At 30.2% G+C, this 12,794-nt stretch overlaps 2 protein-coding genes across 2 annotated transcripts; one reads left to right on the forward strand and one right to left on the reverse strand.

Annotated features, from left to right (window-relative positions):
• Positions 1 to 978: 978 nt before the first annotated feature.
• On the reverse strand, positions 979 to 2,043 carry LOC146959292 (uncharacterized). Its single transcript, XM_085736052.1, has one exon. It carries the CDS (start codon positions 2,041 to 2,043, stop codon positions 979 to 981), a length of 1,065 nt encoding a protein of 354 aa, XP_085592178.1.
• An 8,583-nt stretch (positions 2,044 to 10,626) lies between these two features.
• LOC146959293 (putative GEM-like protein 8) lies at positions 10,627 to 12,206 on the forward strand. The gene is made up of 4 exons (XM_085740857.1): positions 10,627 to 10,896; positions 10,986 to 11,057; positions 11,168 to 11,442; positions 11,524 to 12,206. The coding sequence occupies exons 1-4, from the start codon at positions 10,752 to 10,754 to the stop codon at positions 11,731 to 11,733; spliced, it is 702 nt and encodes a 233-aa protein (XP_085596983.1). The 5' UTR covers positions 10,627 to 10,751; the 3' UTR covers positions 11,734 to 12,206.
• The last annotated feature ends 588 nt before the right edge of the window (positions 12,207 to 12,794 follow it).

Below are 12,794 nucleotides of genomic sequence, written 5' to 3' on the forward strand. Positions count from 1 at the left end.
GGTGAAAGAGGATGAAATTTTAGAGTGACAATGAATGAAATTAAGGTTTTAAGATTTTTTTTATAAAAAGGCAATTTTGGTATTATTGTAAACTTTTAAGTAAATTTGGATGTAAACAGAAATACATAAGGTGCGAATAGAAAAACTCTACTTATCGTTATACGAATAAAGTATGTCTTTAATATCCGACTCAATTTATTAAATATTTATTTTACTTGTTAAAAAATAAAATTCAAAGAAACCTAGAAAAAAAAAATCACCCCAGTAAAACTCTTATCACCTAAATTAAAGTAAAACAAAACTTCACAAATTCAAAACTAATTAACCATTTCCCTCACATCCTTGACCTACCTAGTAATACTCAGTGAAAAATATGACTTTGAATTATCATGTTCACTACTTTACAAATAAGCCATGAATATTAATATTGTCACTTCAAAATAAATATTGATATTAGGTAGGGTAAATGTCCAAATTACTTGTCATTAAGAAAAAATACATAAACCTATTTGTATTTTCAAGTTTATCATAAATAAGTTATTATGCTAGCTATTGCCACCATTTCCCTATCATTAATTTCTTCAAAATGTAGCATATGTATTTGTAAAATTAAACAAACAGAAAAATTGCATCGTGAATGTTTGTTTCATGACATAAACAAGGATAATTTTGAACCTTCATCTATATTAGTAACTTACATACATGTAATGTAACAATGAGATGTCAAATTTAGAGCAATGATCATAAAACAAATAGCAACAAAGAACATTTGCATGTAATAATAACATAAACATTCAATTTTGATTCCAGAAAAATATAATAACCACCAAGCTATTTGTTCGACTTAAAAACCAAGAAAAGAAATTCTTGTTAATTCAAAAATCTATAAAACGACTGAAAATAAAGACTAGAAAAAAGATAACAAAGTTCAGCAATCTTATACTAAGAATCTAGCCTGAAAGTTCAAAGTGCTATGCACTACTTCCTTCCATTCATGAACATATGAGCTTGCAGAATATCCTTAGCATTGAATCCATTAAGTTGAAATCCATGTTGTAGATTTGAGAGATTCTGAAAAGGGAGAGTGTGCAAGGCAATAGGATTTGATTGCATTGCCATTGCATTTCCATTGTAATAGTATGGTGACGAGTTTTCATCCTTTTCAGCTCCATCCTTCCTTTCCATATTGATTTTGGGAAGCCCGAAGCATCGGTCCTGATAACCCCCATTGTAGGTATCATTAGCATTAACCTGATTGGCCCAAATAGCCCCATTAACATCAATATTCTTGTAGGGGTAAGACTGCACAAATCTACCCTCCTCAGACTCCACATGGTGCGAGCTTTGTATATTGGAAATCAAAGAAGAAGGTTGAGAGCTTTGTCCCGGTTGAAGTGGCCAAAACCCTAAGGGGTTTTTATCACTAATATTCATCATTGGAGGATATGTTTGTGCTTGAGACATGGAATTTTGCATGAGATTGAAGTAGTAACTTGGATTTGCGGTCAAGGAAGGAGTACTGATAAGTTTATCTACCTTGTGTGATTCATGAGCTATTGTTTTTCCCTTATGATCTTCTTTTAGCATATGCTTCTTTTGATTACAAGCATCAAGCTTAGCTTCCAGTTTGCTAGCAAATAATATCAGTTGTTCCGCTCCAAGAGAATTGAAAGATTCATTCCAAGTTGGATACATCATCTTTAGTTTCTCTTTACGCACTTTGGAAATCTCAAATTCAAGTTTTCTCATCCTTTCCTTAAAATACTCTTGAACATCATAGATCTTAGGACGCCTATCATTTGTTGTGTTATAGTACTTTTGAAGGATTCCATGCACCTCTCTTTTGTCCTTAGGCCATGTTTCAGGTTCAGCAAATCCTCGACCTACAAAATTGGGAGCATAGAGAACTACACAAACATCAACATCACAAAGAATGGAAAATTCATTCACTTTTTTCATTAATCCTTCCTTTCTCTTTTGAAATGTTGACTTCCGTGATTTCTCCTTTTGGATGAGTTCCATAGATATTCTTCCACGACCCATTTTCTACGAATAAAAAATTGAATCATTTAATTATACCATAGTACAGTATACTTGGTCAAAAAACACAGTATAGTATATCTAGACAAATAATATGATTTTAATGAAATGTAAAATTAAAAATTTGCAATTATATAAAGATAATTACTCAAAAACTGAACGTAGACAGAATCAAATGGAAGCAAGAAAATACTTCATAGTAACTTAGCATGCATTTTTTTTTTGAGGGAAGTAACTTAGCATGCATGTAAGGATGCTTTAAACAAAAATATAAAAAGCTGGTATTCGATCTTTACGGCTAACAAAGTCTTCATTCTCTAACATACTAATTCACCACTAATTACCATTTGCCTATAATATAAAATAGGGTTTGTCAGCATCTTTTTTTTTTAATCAAGAGTTTGTCAACATCTAAGATCGACAGTTACTCATTACGCATTGAAACAACAAAATATAATGTAAAATCACTTTAAAGAACTAACAAAATGCAAAATCACGTGAAATAGCTCCTAGATCATGTTGGCCCGTAGTGCTTGCAGCAAAATTAATAAATTTAATTAACAATGAAACGCAAATACATAAATAATGTTTCTTTTTTTGAGGGGAAATAATGTTTCTTTTTTTTATTATATATTTTATTAGTGATATATACATGAAAAACTCACAAATTTCAAGGAGTAATGCAGAAATGCAACAGCTGAGAAAAAATTATAATCAAATTGATGAAGTATCAATTCTTTCCCTTTTTAAATCCATAAAAAATGCGGTTAAAATAGTTTCCAAATTATTATTTTTTGAAAGAAAATAGTTTTCAAATTATTATTACTATTATTATTATTATTATTATTATTATTATTATTATTATTATTATTATTATTATTATTATTATTATTATTTGATTATTATTCGATTCAAGAAATCTTTCTTTTAAATGATTTTAATCACCGATTAAATAATTTGATTGCATATGAAAATACCTTTGATTGATTCAATTATTAGAACCAAAAGTTTCTATTTCTATAAACTGGAATATTTTTTTTAACAAACCGGATAAAAATATTAAGTACTAGTATAATTTTAATAATACGTCCTAATCTTCAAAATCTGAGAAAAATATTGAGTATAATCTTAATAATATGTCCTAATCTATCTTTAAAAAAAAATGTCCTAATCTACAAAAGCAGAGAGAAATATATCGAAAACTTGAATAAGAAATTTTAGTTTTTATAAACATCTACTTCGATCATTATTATAAAAAAAATCATTTTTCAGCTATTTAATAAATCTAAAAAGTGAATTTTTATTTGATAGAAGGGAGTAGTAGTATTGAAGGGAGTAGTATTTCTTGTAAAAAAAAAAAAAAAGAGAGAGTAGGGAGTATTATTTATTTTAATTTTTCATTTAAAAAAGTAAAAAATAATTTTGGAAAACAGTTTGTTTTAAAAATGACGAGCAAAAATATAAAAGGTACCCCTAGAATTGTCCGGCTACACACCACATAAGAACATATGTATCCTAAACTAGATGGCCTCAAGAGTATTGACCTCAAACAAAGAAGAGGTTGAGCCCTCCATTGATCAAGATCAAAAGAAAATCGAAGACTTTAGATTTAATCCAAAACCATGGAAGAAATTTTATCATCTCGATGATTTTAATTAAACCTTTCAAAAAAGTTTTATAATTTCAATAAAAAAAGTTTTATAATCCTTAATAAAAAAGCTTTATAATGGAACAAGATATTTTGTTTTAAAAAATAGAAATAATTTTCTTACAGAAAAACTCGAAACTTGGACTTAATCCAAAACTACCGAAGAAATTTTACTCAACAATTTTATATTGAACCTTGTAAAACAGTTTTATTAATTAAACAAGTTTTAATTTCATATTGGACGTTGTAAAATAATTTTTTAAAATACAAATCAAATGCATAACCTATCGACCGAATCAGAAATCATCAAAAACTATTATAGAAGCTTTTGGGAAAAGAGAAACAGGACTAAAGATGAACCACTAAATAACATATATGATTCCATCCCTTACCTGTTTAACAAAATAAACACAAAACCAAAAGTATAAAAACAAAAACAAATTAAATATTGAGGCAAATAAGAAAAACAAGAAGGAAAGGAAAGACAAACTAACCTTTTTTTCTTGTCTCCCACACCCTGTTGCTAAATTCCACCAATTATGAATTATGCATTTTCTCCAGTGAATATTTTACTATATATAAAGAAAATTAATGTGTCAAAAATGGAAAGAAAATTAACACCGTTTTTTGCGTACAAAAATTAAACTTTTCAATCAAATTTAATTGGAGGTGGATTCTTTCCCGAATTACAACTGGTGATGATACACTACACTATTTTACTAGTATTTCATAATATGCTTCAACATATATGTCATTTTGTAATATTAATTTCTAGTGTATCATATGTTAGTATATTTTTTTTTTGGCTTTCGCACCGGTTTCCGACCCACCAAAGGTGGGTGACTAATCCGGCTCGTGCGTAGAGGCATGCACACTGGCCAAGCGTTGTTCCCCCTGGGAATCGAACCTGGTTCCCCGGGTACGTCCTTGGAAGGAGCTCCTTGCCACTGGAACCCAAGCAACCTGGTTATATGTTAGTATATTTTACATCAAACACACTTATTATTTTTCATTTTATGATTTTAATTTTGATATCCAAAATTTTGATTTAAATTAGACCATGTTAAATTGTATTGAGCTCTCCATAAGACGAATCAAGTACCCAAATTCAACTCCTAGAGTAGCGGAAACAATTTGTCTAACCACATCCACAACCCCCTGATTGAATTGAATTATCAAACATTAATAAATTGAATCCATTGTTACCCAAAAAAAAATCAATTAATTGAATCCATAAAAACAAAATATCGAATGCTAACAAAAAAAGTAAGTCTCTCTCAAAAAAAGAATAAGTTCATTCGAAAGAACTGAATTTGATTTTTAGTGGAAACAATTTTTAGACAAAATTTACTTACCTCGTTGATATGAAGATTTTAATAGAAATAATAATGATATATTTTTTTTTTACAAAATTAGATATGATAGATATAAAGTTTAAAGTTTGTGCATGAAAAGAAAATATAAAGGTTTTTTGACAAGAGAAAAAATAAAGGATGTTACCTAAGATTAAATTACGATACGTAATTTTAGCCTTCAATACATCTCTTTCCCTTAAAAACAAAATTAATTTCTCTTTTTAATGATTCCTTCAATGACTCCAATCACAATTAAATAATTTGATTACATATTAAAACATCTTCAGAATATATGAGTCTTCTTCTCAAAGTTAGTTTCAGGCTAAACAATACTCTCTTTGATCTTAATTATAAGTAAATTTTTACCTTTTAAGTTCATTAAGTCAATAATGTATGAGGTATATATTATAAATCACATACATTATTGATTGAATAAAACTAAAAAAAATTAAAAATTTAACTTAATTGAGACTCGATAGAGTACTTTTTTTTTAATAGACAAGTTCAGCTAAGATGCGTTTTTTTTTTTTCAATATAGATTCAGAGGACTAAGAAGTGTATTTAAATGAAGAGTTAGTCCTTGTGAGTTTACCTCAGTTGGTATGGACAATGTATAATATATACAAGGTCTGGGATTCGAACACTGGCCACCACAAAAAAAAGAGCTATGTTATTTGAATATTTAAAAGCTGACAATGTATTTAACATTGTATAAACTACACATCTTATAAATTTTTTTTTTTATAGAAAATCTCATAAAAATTCTTAATAATGCTCATTTTCCAAAACAGTTCATCTAAGATATGGTCTCCAAAGGGATGACCTAGAAAAAGTTATATTTGCTCTCTCCATCCTAAATTATAAGACATTTTAAACATTTTACATGTATTAAGAAATGAAATTAGTTTTGCATCGAAAATAGATATTATGAGTGGTTTTACAAAATTATCCTTAATAAATGGTATGAGAAAAAGAAAATAAAAAATTGAATGAAAAGAAGAAACAATAATAATAATAATAATTAGTTAAAGATTTTTTTTTTAAAGAATAATTAGTTAAAGATATAATGAGAAAAATAACATTAATGTTTCATCTGTATTTGTTTTATTTCGAAGATTAATGCTTCATTTTTTTTTTTTTGGTACAAATGCTTCATTTTTATTGTAACTTGGAACGGAGTGAGTATAAAAGGAGCCATATCTCGAACATAATTATGCTTAATTACACCAACTTACATATCACTCAATTTATTGCATTTGATAATTATAATTTTGTGCATTAACCATCAGCAGCACATTAACATTTACACGTAATTGTGTGCTGCAATGCAATGCAAAAACGTCTTGGACATGTTTCAAGGTCCGTGGAAAAAGGAGATTGACAAATCATTCCCACTCACCACCATTTAAATGAAACTTTTTCCGGTATGTCCTTTACTACAGTTGCGGTGATGAGAGTCACAATTCATTCCGAAGACAAGAGTTACGGTGGCTTCAGTTAACAAAACTTAAGTTTAATTTATCAAATATCATATCCTATTATTATTGTAACTAACTAAAATAAACAAAATAATGTTATTAATGAGATTTAATGAAATGACTAGCATTTCAGCCATCATTTTAGGTTTACATACAAACATACATATGGACGGGAGAAAGTCTTGCTTAGACACATGCTTTTGGGCACACTATTTACGCACTCATACATAAGAATACATTTTATTTGATTATTTAAAAAATAAATATTATTTAATTATTTTCTCTCTCTATCTTTTTCCAATTATGTATGTGTGTTTAAATTTAGTGACCAAACACTTCTGCCCAAACAAGTATTTCTCCATGGACGGATCTATGTTGTTATAAGTGTGGGTTTGTGCCTACACATAATTTTTAGAAACACTTTTTTTTAATAGTATAATGTACCAATAGTTGATATTTTGACAACATTGCCCACACTTATAACAAATTATTTCTCTCTTGGCTCACACCTATCATCATATATCTCAAATCCTTTTTTGATAATATAAATATTATCAAGAATTGAATACGAAATCGAGTGGGAGACGACAAGTTAACTGATTGTTTAGTTATTTATACAGAGAAAAATATTTTTATTGATATTGAAAATTAAAAAATCATTCAAAATTTCCATAATATAAAAAATAGTATAAGGCAATTTTTTATATGGTGCCCCCACTATTCAAAAATCCTGGATCCGTCATTGCAAACATACTGCACCAGAATTTAGACAAGTCTAGCATCAGAAAGTTAAAATGCCAGCTCATAATCTGCTCATGCATGCTCAAAATGTATTTCATTCTTTACCTTTTTTTGGTTAAATTTCTTTATACCAATTTTCCAAAACAGTGCAGTTCTCCAAAGAATTGGCCGACATGACTCAGACACCATGGAATCTTGCCCCTAAAGATAAATAAATTAACCTTTCTCTAAGCCTCTAAAAACAAAACCTATTCAAGGATTTATTTTTAAAACTTTTGAAAAAGTTAACTTATATCTTTCTTTACCATCTATTTCTAAAAGCAATGAAACAATCCATGATGTCAAAATATTATCTTAAACAATCCATGTCTTAAAATTTGTTTATAATTATTGAAATGTTAATCTTTTGCAATCAATTAGTTTAAAAAAAGAAGACAGGGACATGGAACATGAAATTGATAAATGAAAAGGAAGAGTATTCAATATAGAGGGATGAGGACATCATGTGCCATACCCAGTATAGGGGAAAACATACTTGAATGTTCTTTGTGGAAAAGAAAATGGCCAAACCATTCTTACATTAAAAAACTCTTCTCAATTCATGCCTCTCTCATACCACTAGTCCTTTTACATTAAGAAACCAGTAGGGTTCTTGTTTTCTAGAGGCATGCATGATGACAGAGAACAGACACAAGGTTATATCATGAATATTATGAATAATGTGTTTGAGATAAAAAAGATCACAAACAATGTGTGGTAATGAATCATTGATACAAGTGATGAGTGGCATCATAATCTAGCTTTATCTAACATAGAGCATGATTGCTTACAGCACAAGTATCTACCTTGATCTCTATAACTACTCTCCTATATATCAAACCGGAAAGGTGCAACTGTCAATGACAGCTGGCACTAACTAATTAACAACCATCAACTTAGTTTGAAGTATGTTCTTCATTTTGTGTGCATGCTCGTAATAGTCTCCACTAAATCACCCCCTACAAGAAAGTCTAATGACACATAACTTCATGCCTTTTACTAGTCATGAATAATTATACTAAAATTAGTGTACTTAACTTTATTCATCAAATACATGTGCTCATACTTCATTTTTATAATTAATTCTAATTTTAATTGAAATCTCATCAATTTTTAATAAATTCTACATAGATTTGATTCAAAGAGTTGGATGGTATCAGAAAGTGAAAAGTGATTTCTGTTTTGGTTCCAGATAACTTCTGCATAATAAGCAATCGAGCCTATTTTTTTTATTTTTTTTTTAATAATTGGGTTGCCAATCTTATAAAGCTGTGACACTCGCCGTGGGCATATATGCATTTACAGATCATTCACTAAAGAAGTCGCACACTGAAAGCGAGAGTTGAATCCACAACCTTGCGGATGAGTCAACTTTCATTAGTCGCGGATACATTCTTAAATGCTAAATAGAGGTTGTGACATACACACTCTACACACTAATACTAAATCATATATACAATACACATAACATAGAGATAGAGCCATGTAGAACACATCATAATAAGAAAAAGTAAAGGTGAATGAAAATGTCAAATTTGTGAAAGTTTACGGCAGTATAAAATGCTTGAGATTTCTTAATAGGGTCTAAATATGACTGTTAATTAGTAAACAAAATCAAACATATAATCAAGTATACAAGTGGTGATTAATTAATGGCTCAAAAGGCATAGAGCAAACCAAACACGTGTGACTGATGTGGCCGACTGTTCCCACCAATATGGAAGGCTTTTTGTCGTTTAATTTTATTTTGGAATAATAACTAACTCAGTTTAATTTGAAGAAATTGAGAGAACTAAAAATTAAGAGAGGGTGCATATGTTTCTGAAAAGGGGGATCACCACATCATTTTCATGTGCATCCACATCATATTCCAAATGGACCTGCATGAACACGTGCCTTGCATTTTTAGTCCTACCTTTGACAAATTAAGATGGTCAACAGTTGTATTTTATCATTCAGATTCTTATGAGTTTTAATTGTGTAATATATTTAGGAAGAAAAAAAAGTGAAAAGAGAACAACCCATTTGCTTAATTGCTACTCGTTATACGTAATTAATTAACATGTCTTAGAGGTACAGCATTAATAAAGTACGTAGAGTTAAAAAAATCCTAGCCTAACCAAAAATCTCAGAAATTGCTTGTCTAAAATTAAAATTACACATTAACAATTAAAATATGTAAATGTAATTATAACATTTTGATAATTACATTATTTATTATGCATACACACAACTTAAGAAATTAAAAAAAAAAATCATTGGGCAAATTAGTATAGTAAGAAAATGAAAGTTAGGTCAAAGTAATAAAGTAAGTATGCTGACAGGGCTATGATATGGTAAGGGATAAGAAACGGGAAAATACTTGTGTAGACCAGGGACCAAACCCAATTTCTTGGTCACAACCAAAGAAATGGGAGAGAAGAGAGAGAAGAGAGAAGAGAGAGAAAATGGAAAAAGTAAAAAAAGAAAGAAAAAACTATGTGTTTGTGTGTGTGACCAAACCCAATTGTGTGGTCCTGGTCCACACAAGTCTTTCTCTAAGAAACGAAGGGTGTCTTAATAAAAAAGACGTGACTGTGGAATTTGGTTTTTGTTAGAAAAATGGTCTCATGGCAGCTATTGACATTGTGTGCTGCAATGCAAAGAGTCTTGGACATGTTTCCAAATCATTCCCACATCATCACCATGTGCTAATTTGAAATTTCAAAGGAATGATATTCAAATAATTGATCTGGTTGGTAGTAAGAAAAAGAAGTCACAATTAGGTATAAGAAGTTACCACTTGTGATACTCTAAGGCACTTATCATATACCATTTGTACAATTCAATCCTTAGACAGGACCACATATATATCTGTATCACTTGGACCATTTCAAGATGCAGTACCTTAATTGAGTAGGCCTAGCTGGCTTCAGTTAAAAAAAAAAAAAATCTACTTTAATTGATCAAATATCACCCTATTATTGTAACTCACTAAAGTAAACAAAATAACCTTTCTCCAAAGGTTTGGCCGACATGTCACATAAACCATGGAATCTTGCTTCTGAAGAAATGTAAATTAACCTTTCTCTAATCCTCTAAAAACAAACACATTCAAGGATTTCTTTTCTAACTTTTGAAAAAGCTAACTTATATCTTTCTTTACCATCTTTTCTAAAAGCAACCAAACAATCCATGATGTCAAAATATTATCTTGAATAAAAGTCCTTCAACTTGACATGCCATTAGTTTCTTTATTACATCAACCAAGATCATGGTTGAGTCATCACACAAAAGGGTCATGATTCACTTCTTACTTTTCATTCCTTTAAATACTACATACTTAGAATACAAAGGGACTGATCAAACCAAGAAAGCATAACTTCCTCTAAGAGCTAAAACCATTCCTCTTCACCTTCTACTGCTATAGTCCTTTCAACCAAACACAAATCTTATATATCAATTCTCAATATGAAGACTTCACTTCTTCATGACATAGTTATTGGAACCACAATCATCTCAGCAACATATGATCAAATTCAACAGTCGGTTAACAGATACTTACTTGATTCTGCCACTAATCAATGTCAATATCAAACCAAACACCAATGCAAAAGTATAACTTTATTTTCCTGTTACAAGAATCTAATTTCATCTAATCAAGTATTGATGGTTTTACTAATATAATGTGCTTCAATGTTTCAGGTAGAGCAAATTCTAACCAGGAAAAGCGCAGCAGGAAGGCCGATAGTCTATCACAAAGAGTCCAAGAACATGGTGAGTACCCTTGTAAGACTTGGTTGGGTTTCAAAGAGATATGGTACAATTTATGAAAACCATTTTCCTTTTGTATCTAATTCTCTTTATATAACTGTGAAAAATTTCAGTGAGATCGGGAGCAAACATATCTAAAACAATAAAGAGGACATTGAGCTTAGGGGCTCAAATTCTTCAAATGGGTGGAGTGGAGAAAGCTTTTATGCAGTATTTTAGTGTGACAGAAGGGGAAAGGCTGTTAAAAGTTTCACAATGTTATCTCTCCACCACATCTGGTCCTCTATCTGGTCTCCTCTTCATCTCCAATGAAAAGGTTGCCTTCTGCAGTGAGAGAACAATAAAAGTCTTCAATCAGAAAGGTCAAATGCGTAGGATCCGCTATAAGGTAAGTCGTGAACTAAATAAATACATAAACAAAACTCTTCTTATATCTCAGTTTCCCTAATCCAATATTTGTTATGTACAGGTTGCCATTCCATTGAAGAAGATCAAGTGTGTGAGGCAAAGTCAAAATGTTGAGAAGCCAACACAAAAGTACATAAACATAGTCACAGTCGACAATTTTGACTTCTGGCTTACGGGTGTCCTAAAGTATCAGAAAACTTTCAAATATATCGAGCAGGCAATTTCTCAAGCAAGCTTAAATGAATATAACAAGTCCACCCTTAGAGCATAACATAAAGAATTTAAGATATAACTTACAAGAGATGACATACAACAAGCAATGATATGACAGATGTAATTGAAGATATGCTTTGAAACGAGGGACCTCGTGGACAAAACACCTCATCATAGTTTTGGCTTCATTGATATTAGCTCGGATGTAAACTTGGCTGTCAACATATTGTTGATAAAGTTGGTAATGCAAGAGATCATTTGGCGTGTGCTTTGTAACCCCAAGCAGTGGCTGTTAATGACAAGGACCATACTGGTAGAAGGTATCCATCCATCCATCCATCCATAGGGAGGCCTGAATTTTAAATTCAATGAAGGGAGATTATTGTTATGGTTGAAAAAGAATGGAAGGAAAAGTAAATAGAAAGACTAAAGTAAATTTAGTACATGATGCAAGTTCTTAGAAAATTTCAAATTGTATTCAGACCATTCAAATATTTAATAAAATTTGTCTATAAATCATTCAAATGTGAATCTTTTCCAATCAGTTAGTTTAAATAAGCCTTTAAATAATTGTGTCGATTATTTCTTTTGTGGAATCTATAACACTTCTAAATTTCTCCCTTCACCTACAGCCAGTTCTTTTGCATTAAGAAACCTGAAGGATTCTTACTTTTTTAGTGGCATGAATGAACATGAACAAAGATCTTACAAAGTTATATTCTGAATGAATCAGATGTCTCCACCAAATCAACCCCTACAAGAAAACATGGTGCAAGTCAAGTTCAGGCCTTGTACTAGGTTACAAAACAGGATCATATCATTCACCAATTTTAAATTTTGATAGTCAAATAACTATCTCACTGCTACAACTTGTAAATTTAATTAATTAATAATGGTTAGTCAAGATAATTCATTAATAATCATTTTTAATCGTACTTGAAATTTAGTCAATTTTTAATAAATTCTGCATAGATTTCATCAAGAGAGTTATATGGTATTATACAAAGCTGAAAAGTGAATTGTGTTGTGGTTCCTGCTAACTTATGCTAATCTTTCAAAACATTGACACCTGCTTATGCTTGGATGGATCATCAAAGCTTTTTGAGCTGGCATTTGTGA

The sequence above is a fragment of the Medicago sativa genome, chromosome 1 (assembly GCF_051527215.1).
Source record: "Medicago sativa cultivar Bolivia chromosome 1, Bolivia_mono, whole genome shotgun sequence".
Lineage (NCBI taxonomy): Eukaryota > Viridiplantae > Streptophyta > Magnoliopsida > Fabales > Fabaceae > Medicago > Medicago sativa.

What these genes read in the sequence shown, in the direction of transcription:
- LOC146959292 (XM_085736052.1), bottom strand. Translation starts at nt 2,043, where the DNA reads ATGGGTCGTGGAAGAATATCTATGGAACTCATCCAAAAGGAGAAATCA.
- LOC146959293 (XM_085740857.1), top strand. Translation starts at nt 10,752, where the DNA reads ATGAAGACTTCACTTCTTCATGACATAGTTATTGGAACCACAATCATC. An exon ending in AACCAAACACCAATGCAAAA is followed by an intron (nt 10,897 to 10,985) that starts GTATAACTTTAT and finishes TCAATGTTTCAG; the next exon opens with GTAGAGCAAATTCTAACCAG. An exon ending in TGCGTAGGATCCGCTATAAG is followed by an intron (nt 11,443 to 11,523) that starts GTAAGTCGTGAA and finishes TGTTATGTACAG; the next exon opens with GTTGCCATTCCATTGAAGAA.